This window comes from Hirundo rustica, chromosome 1 (assembly GCF_015227805.2).
Source record: "Hirundo rustica isolate bHirRus1 chromosome 1, bHirRus1.pri.v3, whole genome shotgun sequence".
Taxonomy (NCBI): Eukaryota; Metazoa; Chordata; class Aves; order Passeriformes; family Hirundinidae; genus Hirundo; species Hirundo rustica.
Genome location: NC_053450.1, coordinates 49,621,017 through 49,634,886, shown reverse-complemented (window position 1 = coordinate 49,634,886; position 13,870 = coordinate 49,621,017). Strand labels below are relative to the sequence as shown.

Below are 13,870 nucleotides of genomic sequence, written 5' to 3'. Positions count from 1 at the left end.
TAGGAATGGGGAAAGAATGGTGTATGACAGAAGATGAGTTTGGAAAAGGGGAAGGAAAGGTATTTCTCTAAGTGATTAATTTCACCCCAAATCAATCATCAGAAGTTTGTGTTACTGGGCAGTGAGTTAAATTAAGACAAACAAAAACTGTGAGTTGAGCCTGTTTTGCCCAGAGCAGGCTATCAATCCTTAAGCCCATGGAATGATATAGAAGCAAAAAAGCTGTCTGTACAAACAAGAGAAATGACCTCTTTATAAAACAGAGGATCAGTCTGGAGCACCACCTATGCTTCATGATAAATAAAGTCAATAGCTATCAATTTGCTGGTAGATGTTTATGATATGAGATTAATATAATGCTAAAGGAGTTTGAGACAATGTCACATGGCCAAGAAACTTCCAGAGGAGCACTTTACAGGTATGACACATGAAAGCGTGAATGAGCTATGATATATTTAACCTTTAAATCTGAATCAAGCAGCAAGGTTCAGTTAATGTACTAGCTTCAGCCACAGGTTCTTTATGAATTAAAGAACCTCGCAAACATCAAAACAAAACAACCCCTTAAATCACAAATAATTCCTCAGCTGTTTACACTCCTTCAAATGTGACTGTTTCTTTTCTCTTCCACATTATCAGCACCAAAGCTCCGAAGTTTTACTGCTACTAGATCTGCACACGCACAGCAAAGGCTTACCTGGCTATTGAACAAATTAAAACACTCAGCATGAAGTCAACATAGATTGTGCCTCTGGATTTACTATCTGCCTTGGAAAAGGTGTTCAGCAAGCAAATATTTAACTTTGTGTGTGTATCGCCACAGCTTGCAATCACACGAATAGGCTTGAGGTGGTAAGTGAAGGAGAAATAACATGCTGTAAGGACAGAGTCAATGGCCTGCTTCCTCTGTCTCTCAGTCTATTACCATAAAATAAGAACTTCTGGTGGTGACTTTTAAAACTGAAGGAATGGAACACTCTCCAGCATGACGAAGGTAGAACAGTGAAGCCAAAACTACAAGATCTTTAGAAAAGACATTTAACCCCTTGGAATCCAAACCTTTCCAATACACACAGTAGTTCCTTACAACATGCAACTTCTGTACCCTTAAAATTCTGTATCCTTCTACCATAACCAATCCAAGCAGACAGTGCATGAGAATGATGAGAATAAATGGCCTCAGAGCTTGGTGATGCAGCTGAAGGATAAAAAGACGTAACATGCATGGAGCCATCTTTCACAACCAAGAAGTATTTTTTCTGACTACTAGAACTGTATTGCCAATGCAAACCTCTAAATGGGAACCTGAACTGTATCGGTTACACAAAGAGAATGCCATTTTCAACACTGTCCTTCACAGTTATTTACTTAGATACCCAGCATGGAAAAATGCATTATAGCTTTTTCAATATTTCAAATTGATCCAGCAGCTCCTTTGCAAAAACTTGTCCAGGAATCTGAAAAATTGAAGGTAAGAGCCACATCCAAAACACTGAAAAGCCTGTAGCCTTCTTTAATTTTGCATGTGATTGATTGAATATCCCATGCTATTTACCAAATTACCATCTGAAAGACATGCATTTATCAGTTATCCTACTTAATGAAGAATTATCAGTCCAAATTGAGAGAAATCTCTTACATCAACAAATGGATGAAATGATAGTACACATTTAAGGGAAACTATTTCTTCTAAAAATCACAGATTTCCAAGCCAAGAACTGTCTTTTGTATCATCTCTCTCAATTATTCATACAACTGCATAATATTAAGGTAATTAATAAAAGTAGAAAATACAAAAACTAAAATATAAAAAATATTAAGTGGAGACCTTGTCAGTAGTAAATGAGAATAACTGTATATGACTTGTAAGAATGCTAATCAAATAAGCTCTTCCAATCCACTGTGTTCTCGACATGATGACAACTTGCTGAGGATTCTTAGTGAGTGATACACCATAGGGCTGTACCTAAGCGCACAACGGTATGTCAACTGCATCCCTCTTCCCACCAAAACATCAGTAACAAAGATGCTATACACAAGGTTTTCAGTGAAGTCTGAAATACAGTATGACAGTTTGGGAAAAAACTTAAAGCATTGCTGCATCTTACACCGATCTTACAGCACTTCCAACAGCATCTTTAAATATCAAGGAGAAACTTGTTTCGTGTATGCATAGCATGTTTAAAATATATCTATTTTTAGTTTCTGGCTATACAGAATTGCTAAAATCGCTAAACAAACATAGGGCTTAAAATACAAAAATACAATTATTTCAAGATGGACTGATTTCATCATTAATGGAAGTATCTCTATTGAGCATTTATCAGGATGATGTTTTGGTGACACAAACCAGCGGAAGTTCCTAATATTTCTTCTTTGATTGCAAATAATTTGATTATACTTTATTTATTAGGCATTGTTAAACAAATATTCACCAAAACATTTCACTTATTTCTTGTCTTGATTTGATACTACACTTATACTTATTTTCCATACACCATCTTAAATGAATATCCTTCTCTTCCTCTTGACTCATTGAGACACTGGAATTCATTTGGGTGGACTGGCAAAGTAATCTATTTAAACAGTAAGTAGACAGGTTAGGATACAATGGGAAGCACAACAAAAGATGTGACAAGATTAAAAGCAAAATATTTTGGTTTACTGTGATACTTGTTTTTTTTAGTATTTGCTTTAATTACAGATATTTACTTTTTATACAAATTACAGATCTATGCTTTTTTGTTGTTGTTGTTTACACAAGGAGATCACAACAATGAGGAGAATTTTCAGAAGAACTAAGGAAGCGTTTACCAATGAGTTTGGCTCCTATGTAAGTACTAGTTTGGCTCCTATGTAAGTAATAACACTAATCTTTGTACCATTAACTCTCTTCAGAGTAGTAGATCACCTCAAAACCTCCCAAAAATTCCTTCACACATGGCAAAACTTCTGTGCAGTTTTCAGCACAGACACCTTTCTGCTTTAAAAGGAGCATGACCTCTTTAAATGCCTGAGGGATTTCTGCCAGCAACAAACGGAAGTGTTCCAGCTCCACTGTGTACCTGAATAATGTGAGCAAGGAATCTCAGTTCAGCTGCCAACAGTTTATTTCCATTCTGTTTATTGACACTCTGTATTTTTGAATTATATTCTAAATATCAGGACAAGCAGTGGGGCATAGACCTAACAGAAGACAACAATAAGGCGCACAGGAAACAGTACTGCCAAGAAGAAACCACAGTATTTAACCCACTTATTTAACCCCTTAAAACTTCATGGTTCCATAGACTGAAATCAAATGACTGCTCCACGGTGCACAAATGGAATACTCAAGCTAGCATTATTCTTAATTAAGAGGTTTCTGCTTTAAAATTGATCACTAAAAGGATGAAGAATGAAGACCATATATATTCCACCCTCTTAGAAGATTTTTTTCCTTAAATCTTCCCTCCTGCAAAGCCACTTCCAACTACACAGACACGCATTAACTGCTATGGGGACAGTAAAAAAAAATTTGCTTCAGAAAACACCCCAAAATTTCAAAAATTAAGAACATTTTAGCAATAATAGAGGAATATTTTATACGACAACAGACATGACATGCATCAGCTCCTAAATCAACCTCTGAAGTGGCTAAATCAGTTATTTCACTACACATAAGAAAATACCTTCTCTCTGTATTATGAAAAGCTCCTAAGTCTTAGGAGTAGTTGCCTAAGACCATGCACAAGGCATGAAAATATTCAAGTATTTTCAACTCACGATCATCACATACTGCAATCAGGTTTAATTCCATAATTTTTTGCAGGATTTGACTCCTACATATCCAGTTCTGTCCAAAAGAATTCTCTTGTGCCACAGGAAGATGTTCACAACATAAACAGTTTCAACGGTTTAATATTTCTGGCATCCTTGTCAGCCATGACATGTGGGAGCACTGCTGCTGCCACAGTAACATCACTCAGTTGCATGACAAATTTCCAATGAAAGTCCATTGAAAGCTGAGCCTGTACTGAGGCTGAGCCACCAGACAGGAGACCCTGGAAACAACACTGCTGCATATTCGCTATCTGCCCAATCAAGCAGCCTGACAGTGCCTAACAGCTTTAATTGTCGAAAAGTGAATACAACATTCCACTTCACCTTAGTCTGAACCAACTCAAAATCTGCTTAACAAAAGACTCGTTCTTCCTGAGCTTTCAGCACTTCCCTGCCGCGTTTTCAGCACCACGATGCTAGGAAAGTCTGTCCCAAGCCAGTGAACCCATTCATCACTTGCTCCTGAAAGTAATTAGTTGCAACATTCAAGACGCCAGAAACTGAGAACTCTGGAGTACAACACTCAGAAAAACACAATTCACAAAGCCCTTGGAGAACTGAGATGCCAGAATGCTCTCCCAGAAGTCCTAGAACTTGTATATTATTGGCGTGGGAGATAGTAAACATCCCAGCCCTCTGCCTGTCCAGTTTTCACTGTACCAACATTTACAGGTCAGGCCAATCCACCTGTCTCAGCATCCTTTGAGAGTCAGATGTCCCACATGTCAGATGATGAAATCTCCAAAGTGCAAAGAGTCATCACACTGAAACTAACAGGGACATGGTCCAGTATTTCTGACTGCTCTCACAGATGGTCAATACATCGGAGAAAGTCTTTCTCTAAGGGAATGATTAGCTGAGGTTCTTGCTGTAAGTTTGTAAGAGCACAGACCCCAATATCCTTAACACCCAAAAAAAGCCACCAGGCCTGGTGATAAGGCTTGTGATATTAAACATACTAAAAAAACTATACTTGAAAATTTTACTCTCACAGGGACCACATTCAAACACAGCAAGGTCTGCTTTGCAGTTCCAGGGTTCTCAAACACTCTGCAGCCCATGTGAGAAGTCTGCCTAACAGCATTAAGGTACTGACTTCAAAACGTCAATATATTTCTCAGGTAAAAAAAATCTCCAAAGCTGTACCCAAGATTTGTCAGATGGCTTATTTCTTAATAAAACCGCAAATATGCCAAAAGTTCTGCGAACTACTTAACACCATGAGGAGGCACGAAACATTAAGTCACTGGAATGTGCAGTATACATAAAAAAAAACAAAAACAAAAAAAAAACAAAAAAAACCCAGAAAAGACAGACTCTGTTCTAGAACAAATTGTAAATTCATGTTAAACTCAGCCCATCAATTAATTACAAAATCTAAGAGAAAAGAGGGGTGGGTTCATCAGGTTCATCATGCAGATATTTGCCTCGACTACTGAAAATATTTAGTATTCTTGCAACTCATCTGCTCGGTACAGTTGTAAAGGGATCCATTAAGACAATTCTTGGAGAAAATTATGTAACGCTCATAATTACTCAGAGGAGATACAAACGCCCAGAAGGTCATGAACCCAGCCCATTGTCTAGCTTCTCAGAATGCTATGCTGTAGCATACTCATTTCTTTATTCCATTTGTTTACTTGTTTCTTCCAGTCTGATGAACCTCAGGGGCACTGATCAGACCAAGGGATGTGCTAACTCTCCATAGCCCCCTTATTTATGAGTACAGAATCAAAAAGGCTGGAAAAGACTTCCAAGTCCAACCCTGACTGAGTAACATCCCACTTTCTAAACCATATCACAAAATGCTACCTCTAGTCCTTTTTTGGACACTTCTAGGGAAGATGACTCTGCCTTAAGATTCAGTACCCCTACTGGATCATGGCTCTGCCATTTTGGACACAGAAACAGAACTCTGCAAGGAGGAAGCAATCACAGGTGACAGCTATCCCTACTGACACTGGCAACTCAAAGCTTCCATCGCAGTAGGAAGCCATTACATTAACCACTGTCCAGACAAAAAACATACTAATTTAGGGTTTTTTTCTCAATAAATATTTTGTCTATATTTTATATATACTTATTTATTATCACATATAATTATATTAATTATATATTACATTGTGATATAGTTATATTTCATATAAAAGGGATACTCGGTAGTATTTATATTGCTCATAAATAATCGATAAATAATAATTCCATTTATTCAAATGTAAAGCAGGTATTTATTTATATCCCATCTATATGTAAAACATAGAATTTACATGCTAGAAAACTAAGTGCAAATTATACTGAATAAAGAAACTAATTTTTTTTTTAATCAGACTAAATTAGTACAGAAATTCAGAGCTGATTTTCCTGCACATTTCGCATGGTAAAACATGCAGGCAGCTAACAGATTTATGGCATTTATCACTCGCTCAGGAAACGAAACCCTGACAGAAACCAGCAGGGCGATGCCTAGTGGTAGCACCAGTAAACAGCCCGTACGCGGAAAACCATCTCCACTTCCTCGAGCTGTGAAGACGGAGTAAGTTTCGTTTCGCGTTACGACAGGGAAAAAAAACCGAAAGGACATGCGGCAGGGCAAAGGCGCCACCAGACACACTAAACGGCAGCCACCGCTGCGGACGGGAAACGGCGCTTATCGCCAACACCTTGCACAGCAGAAACAGAGCCACGGAACCATTTAGGTCGGAAGGGACCCCTGAGACCGCCGAGCCGGCGCTGCGACCGAACACCAACCACCGCGTCAACTACGAACAGGCTCCGGAGCGCGGCACCGCGTCCGCCGCCGCCGCTTCCCGCGCGGGGGCGCTCGGGGGCCGCCCGCCGCCTTCCCTCCCGCCCGCCGCCAGGGGCTGCCTTCCCTCCCGCCCGCCGCCAGGGGCTGCCTTCCCGCCGCCGCCCTGCACCGGTCTCTCGGGCGCGGGAGAAAGCCGACGCCGACGGGGCGGCCGCGGTCTCTTCTCCATGGCCGCCCACCTGTCCCGGCAACAAAGTTCGCGGGCAGGCGGCGGGCGCGGCGGCCCCCGAGCAGGCTGTGACAGCCCCGCTCCGCGCCGGCCGCCCCCCCGCGGACCCTCACTTATGGAACATGGCCACCGACGCCGCCCGCCCCGCCGCGTACCTGGCAGACGGCGCCGCGGAAAGCGCGGTAGCTGTCTTTGCCGTAGCTGAGCACTTTCTCGTTAGGGTCCGCCTGCTCCCGGCGCCGGTCGAAGAGGAACACGGTGCGGTCCCCGTTGCCGCGAGGGGTCAGCAGCGCCGGCCTGCGCGGCGTGCGGCCGCCTCCCGCCGCTGCTGCCATGTTGGGGAGCTGAGGAGACGGAAACCGTCCCGCAGCGATGGCGGCAGCGGCGGCTCCTGCTGCCGGGCCCGCCAGCGCCCCCGCCCGGCAAAAGACGTCACGGCCGGGGAAGGAGGAGGCAGCGCCAGCCCGGAAGCCGGGGAAGGAGGCGCCGTGGAGGCCCGGAAGAAGAGACTGGGAGGGAGGGAAGGCGGGGGTCGGCGGCGGCTCTGCTGCCGGCGGTGCGGGGCGGTGCCGGGCAGGCGGGTGGGAAGGGCCTGGAAGCGAAAGCGCCGCTTCGGCGCTGCGACCTCGGAACGATTTGCGGCCCTCCGCCTCGGGCCACTTCCGCCGCCGGGTGGGGCAGGATCGGGATCGTCGCCACAGGAGGCGCAGGCGGGCTGGGCGACGGGAGAACGTGCTGCGCCCGCGGCCGCCGCCCTCCGGCCCTTGCGCGCGGCGCGGCCGGTGGCGCGGCAGCCGCGGTGAGAGCGGGACCGGCGGGCGCGTCCCCGCCACAGCCCGGGCAGCGGCCCGCGGGGGACCAGAGGTGTGAGGTCCCGCTTCGTCTGCCTTAAAACGAAGTGGCCAGTCCAGATCCCAACACTGTTGTTTCACATAATCACAGACTCTCAGAAACGGTCAGATTGGACCACAGTGGTCAAGTCTCTGCTAAAACGGGGTCATCCCAGAGGAAGGAATTGTGCCCACATGGTTCTCGAGTGTCTCCAGTGGGGGAAACTCCACACGCACTCTGGACAATCTGTTCCAGCGCACAGTCACTTGCACAATAGAGTTACGCCTCATGTTCAGGTGGAACATCTGTGTATCACTTCCTGCCCATTGCCTCGTGTCCTCTTGCTTGTGTTAGGAAAATTAATCCAAAGACCAGAGGTTTATGTCCAAGAAGGAGACAGAGGAGTCCTTTTACTTTATTCAAATAAAGGGAGAGGCTGTTGGGCATTTCCCCTGGGATCTCAAATTCTGGAGGACGCAGCCTCCTTTTTATCCAAATTTCCCACCCGCATTTCCCTCTTCTTTTCCCATTGGCTGAGGTACTTGAGAGGTACAGACTTCCCAAAACCTAAGATTATAATGTATTATTTAATGTGTAACTCCCCTAATTTTTAATTCTTATGGGATTTGTTATAAATGATGTAGCCAAATTTAATTATTAACAGATTTTGTTGCGGGACCAAAATCGGTCTCGGAAAGCCACAATCCAAACAGCATCGAGCCTGGGATTGGTGCTGGGTGAACACAGATTTGGACTCTATTGCTCCAAAATCCCCTCTGTTCACAAATTCTGCCTCTGCTGGGTCAGTTTTACACAGTTTTTTAACTAAGGCAGAGTTTTTCCCCATTCTTTCTGTTGCTCTTGCTTGCTTTGCATATTCATGTAGTCTCTTTTCTTTGCTGTTGGCATGACAAAACAGTTTCTGGAAGAGATGAAAGCTTATCTCGGATTACCTGGTGTTGGAATGCACGCCCTGCATTTGAGATGTAGATTGTTAGCAGCTGCTAACAGGCTAAAATCTTTTCAGACTTAAGAAATATCAGGTCCACATCTCACCCTTTTCTGTCAAAAAAGAAAAAAGAAGAGGAAGGAAAAGCAACACTTGTTCCCCTCTCCGCAGTGCCCTTGCAGAAAGCAGAACGAGTGCAGCCCAAGAGGTTCCTTCAGGAAACTGTCAAACAGAACCTCAATTGGGTACTGACTTAGTGTGGTCAGAGAGATTTTTAGCACAAGCCGTCAAGGTAGAACCCAAGAAGAGCAAAATGTTCAGTGTCTGCTTGTAGAGGGACCATCCAAGTGGTCTCCTGCATGTTATTCATCTGGGTCATTACCTTCTGCTATGAAACCTGGCAGATTGATCCCAATCCGCACCCCTCAAGCTGCCAGCACATCCTGCCCCCAGAGGCTGGCAATAGCCTCAGTGACATAAGGCTGATCCATAGCTGACTCTCCCTCTGAGTTTGTGATTAGCACAGGCTGCTGGCTCACAAAGCATGGCACCATTCCACCCAATTCTGCGACGGGTGACTCCACAGGATCCCGAGGCCACTGCGGAGGCCATGCAGAAAAGGAGAGGATGGTCACATCCACAACCACGCCAATCAGGTCTTGAAGGTGAATTTCTGACGGGGTGGCATTGGGGAGGCACAGAGTACACAGCATTTCAGGACATCTGTCAGACAGGATTGCAGTCCTCAGTGAACTTGAAGTGGCCTGGTAGATCCGAAGCAGGTGTATCCTTGATACCAGTCCTCTGTCCTAGAAACAGAAGACTTAAAAGGCACAAGTTGAGCAATGCAAGTTTTTTTGGGGATAGCGACGGGGGGGGGGGTGGGTGGGTGTAGAAACCATGGCACAAATTTGTCCCATAAAATCTGCATCAATAAGTTGTAGATGCACAATGATACCCTGGAGGGTGGCACTAGACCTCCCTATGAGGAAGACAATTTTGCCCTCACCCAGGGGTCCAAAGGCATCCAGGGGAACTTTGTGTACCTTGCAAAAATCTAAGACGACCTGCTGCCATACAGACATCAACTCTGGCTGAGCCATGGGTGCTGGCTGCAAGCTGGCTAAGCAGGCCTGCCTCAGCATCAGGACCTGGGGAAGTTTTTGTGTCCATGCACGTTTCCCCTGAGCGCTCCGCTTCCCATTTCTCAACCTTGGCAAAGGCTGACCATTGGCATGGAGTTTTGCTGTACAGCCTCTGCATAGTGGTTTGGCTTTCCACACTGACCGTACCAAAACGAGGGAGTTTTTCCTTTCTGCCTTTGTCTTCCCTGCCTTCTGCTGGCAAGTGCATCCACTTGCTTCTGCCATCTGCCCTTTGCCCCCCCCCGGACAACTGCAAAGCAGCAGCCAAGGCAGCCATCCCACAATCCATGGTGCCACAAGCTTGGACCATGAATGGTAAAGAAGGATCCCCAGTGAGGACCTCAATAAGCTTCCTGCCATCTGCACTGGAGTTGCTTTTTGCAAGCTGTTTGAGCAGGAGTGCTCTCAAATTTTCATATTCCACCTGCTTCTCCAAAGATGCAGAAAGCTTTTCAACAAAATGCAAAAAAGGCTCCCTCAACCCTTGGACCACAGTCACAAACATCTGTTTTGGAGCAGCTAATTCCATGGTTTTTACCAGTGCTGACATGCCTGTTTTCTGGCACTGGTCCAGCACATGGGGATTCCAGGTAGCCTGATAATCAGGGCCAGCAAAACTGCCCATGCCTGTCCACTGATCACCTCCAAACCCATGCCTGGGATCCCGTGGAAACAATTGACCACCCTGTGCTGACACCCCTATAGCCAGCTGCCTCCAGTCAGCCTTGAAAACTTCAAGCTGGACAGGTTGAAACAACACCTGAGCCAGGTGTCTGATATCATACGGTGCCAACAGGTCAGTATTGATCTGTGATCTCCAATCACCTGCACTACCTCAGGAGAACCCAGACCATGTTTAGCCACCTTATCTCGAAGGTCCATCACAGCTTTCCATGATATGATGTGGTGTCAGGCTGTCCTGAACCAGGACCAGCCCTAAGCACAGGAAAAGCCTGGATACCTCCCTGCAAGGTGATATTAGCCCTTTGGCCCAGCTCCACAGATGTCATAGGAGCAGGGACAGACATCTGGCTGGGGTCTGTGTCCACAGCACCAGACATCACGTCTCCTCTGGTACCTGCAAAGCCAGGAAGACCACCTCCAGACCCCACGAGATGGTCTGCTGTCAGGGTCCACAGCATTCCTTTGGTTGCCCTGGAGGGTCAGAGACCTGGACAGAGTGGTCTGGGACCTGGACACAGAGCCCAGGAAGACACTGGCTTTGATCTCAGTCCATGGGAGAGGCTTCCTACACTGCAAGATGAATTACAGGCCACAAGAGTGTGAAAGATAGTAGTTTAGCTTATCACAGGGTGAAAAACAATTGGTTTGGGGTTTTTAGTACGGAAGCAGATGGGAGCAAGATGGAGGATTTTGGGCATTGTCCCTTGCTTCTTCTTTCTTCTTCCTTCACTCCATTTTCTGTAGTGATGATGGCACAAAGTAGTTTAAGGAGATTGGGTCAGAGTAGAGATGACCTGTTTAGTATAAGTGATAGGTATTGGCAAATAATGATAAATAAAGAGTATGTAACAATTAGTGTAAGAGGCAGTGACAGCCCAGTGCTGGGGGAGTCGTCAGATGCCCGAGCAGCTGCACAGATCTTAGCTGGGCACCGAGAGAATTGTAAGATTAGAAACAATAAACAAAGCGCGCAGCCTTGAAAAGAAGAACCTGAAGACTCCGTCTCTTTCTTGCGTCCGGCTCAGGGCTTTGCAGAAGGCAAAAAGACTCTAAAACCACCTGAATCTCAGGAAGCCAAACCCGAGAGTCTACCATGTCCCAGTCCCACATTTGCAAAGCTTTGGCTTTCACTTGATCCCAAAAACGCTTGGGGTCCCCGGGTAAACCGTAACTGGTCACGGAGGGAGCGTCCAATGATTACTCGAAGAGGGACCACCGATTCGGGGTCCTCTGCTCTTGACTACGTCGGCTGTGTCGCCGCCCGACCCAAAGGTGAATACCGAAGGGACTGCAGACGCGGCAGTCCCGGGACCACCGGGGGGTGGGCGTGCGGGACCGCAGCAGAAGCCGCAGGAGCTGGGCCAGCCATGGGGGGTTTGCAGACGCCTGCGCTACACAGCCACCGGCTAGAGACGCCCGCGCGGCGGACTCCACGGCAAACGCCGACCAAGCAGCGCATCCAGACCCGGCGCGGGCAGGCGGGGCCGGCAGAGACTCGGCGCCGCCCGCGCCCGCACCGCGAGGAGACGGCGAGCAGGGCTGCACTGGAGGCGCGGCCCGCACTCGGCGGAGAGGAGCGGGCCGGCCCTGACAGCGAGTCGATAGAGACCACGCCCGCCCGGTGCGGCAGGATCTCCTACAAAGCGCAGAGAAGAGCCGCCGGGGGCTCCGCCAGCCCCCGCGATGGCGCCGGCCGATGCGCAACAGGCGCGGCCCCGCCCGCGACCCGAGCCGCTGCCGCCGGAGCGTCCGGCCCGAGCGTCGGCATGGAAACAGGGACCGACCTTTCCCCGATCGGCACGGGGGAGCGCTCCGCGGCGGAAGAGGAAACAGCGCGGAAGCCCACAGTTGGGGCAGATCGCAGAAATTGTCCTCTGTGATCCCGGCTCCGCCACCGACGGCGACCGAGCCGCCGGCCTTCCATCCCCCTCCAGCACGGGAAAAGCATGGAGAATGGATGGCTTCCCGCTGTGCCGCAGCCCCCCGAGTGCAGAGTGAAGCGGCGTCCGCAGAGCGGGGTGGGAAAGACTCCCGAATGTGTCGATCCCCTCCCACTCCCGCCGGCCGTCCGCAGCCCGCTGCACGGGAGTCGAATCTCCCACCCACGGCTCGGACCCGCAACGGGAAAAACGAGCCGAGTGCAGAGCGCTGGGCGCGGGGGGAGGGAAGACTCCCAAAGCGCAGCCAGGTTTAGAGTCCTCCCCAGCCTCTGGTGTTTCAATGTCCACAAGAACACAGTCCAAATGAGTTTCTGCCGCCCCCCACACTACCGCATTCAGAGGTCAAAATTTTGGAGTTAGAATTCTCTCCGTAATTTCGGAGAGCGTGATGAATTTCTTCCAAGACACAATAAAACTTGTCGTTTCCATTATTTCCAGAGTACAGAGACTCCCAACAGACTGTCCCCTACCGACTGCCATAATTCTTTCGATAGCGCTTTTTCAGCGCTAGAGAAAAAAACACGTTTAATCCCCCAGAGCTACAATGCCTTAACATGGCCTCTGGGCACGTCTAGTGTGTGGCATTGTAATATGTCTTGCCACATTTCTCTCATCCAGTTCGTCTGCTGGAGCTAACGTAGAAATGGTAATTTTGCGTCCCGCTGGGGAACGTGTCCCGGCCATCAAAATTACCTTACCTTGTCCCGCAGCTGTGGTTCAGTCAGAGGTCAGCAGATGTCGCTGAAGAACACGAAAGAAAGAAGAGCAACTCCAACTATTTCAGAAGGCAAAGCGTAGAGAAAAGCTTTATTGTCTAATTCCTACCACCCTTTATAAGGTGCTCCGACACAGACCCAGCATAATTGGTGAACAGGAACGACACCTCTGTAATCCGATTGGTTAAACTAGAGGAACAGCAAAACACCACCTGGACAAAGATTGTTTTGAGAAAGGATAGTTGTTTTTCCAAGATTGTTTTGAGAAGTTTTCTCGAGAATTTTTCCCTTGGGAAACAGTTAGAAGCTGCTAACAGGCTAAAGTCTCTTCACGCTTAGAAATATCAGGCACACATGTCCCTTCAAACAAGTCACCGATGAACAAGTTAAACAGTACTGGGCTCAGTATTGAGTTTTGGGGGACGGTACTAATGACAGGCCTCCAACAAGACCCTGTGCCACTGATCATGACCTTCTAGGATCTGCCAGTCACCCAGTTCCCAATCCACTCCACTGTCCACTCATCCAACCCTCACAAAAGTGCAGCTGCCTCAGTTTTAAGGAGTCTTGGATTTGAGGAAGGGATTGAGAGGGCATATAGGGGAGGTTTGTAAAACAGTAGAGGTGACAAATGAGTAACAAAACTATCTCATCACATGCCTTTTGAACACTTCCAAGGACTGGGATTCTACCACTTCCCTAGGCAGCTTTTTCCAATGCTTAACCACCCCTTCGGTTAAGAAAGTCTTCCTGATGTCCAACCTGAACCTCTCCTGGAACAGCTTGAGGCTATATCCTCTTGTCC

General features: G+C 47.3%; 1 protein-coding gene across 2 annotated transcripts in view; it reads right to left on the bottom strand.

Annotated features, from left to right (window-relative positions):
* The window catches only part of SMCHD1 (structural maintenance of chromosomes flexible hinge domain containing 1), a 77,352-nt gene extending 64,184 nt beyond the window's left edge, over window positions 1-13,168 (bottom strand). Inside the window, exon 1 of one of the 2 annotated variants that reach the window (XM_040059952.1) lies at window positions 13,048-13,168. Coding sequence is in view for 1 of the 2 variants with exons in the window: in XM_040059945.1 (XP_039915879.1) it covers window positions 6,956-7,135 (180 nt within the window). In the remaining variant the exon portion in view is untranslated. Of the gene's footprint in view, window positions 1-6,955; window positions 7,136-13,047 lie in introns of those variants that run through there. The other variant, XM_040059945.1, reaches the window with a different exon arrangement.
* Window positions 13,169-13,870: the final 702 nt, after the last annotated feature.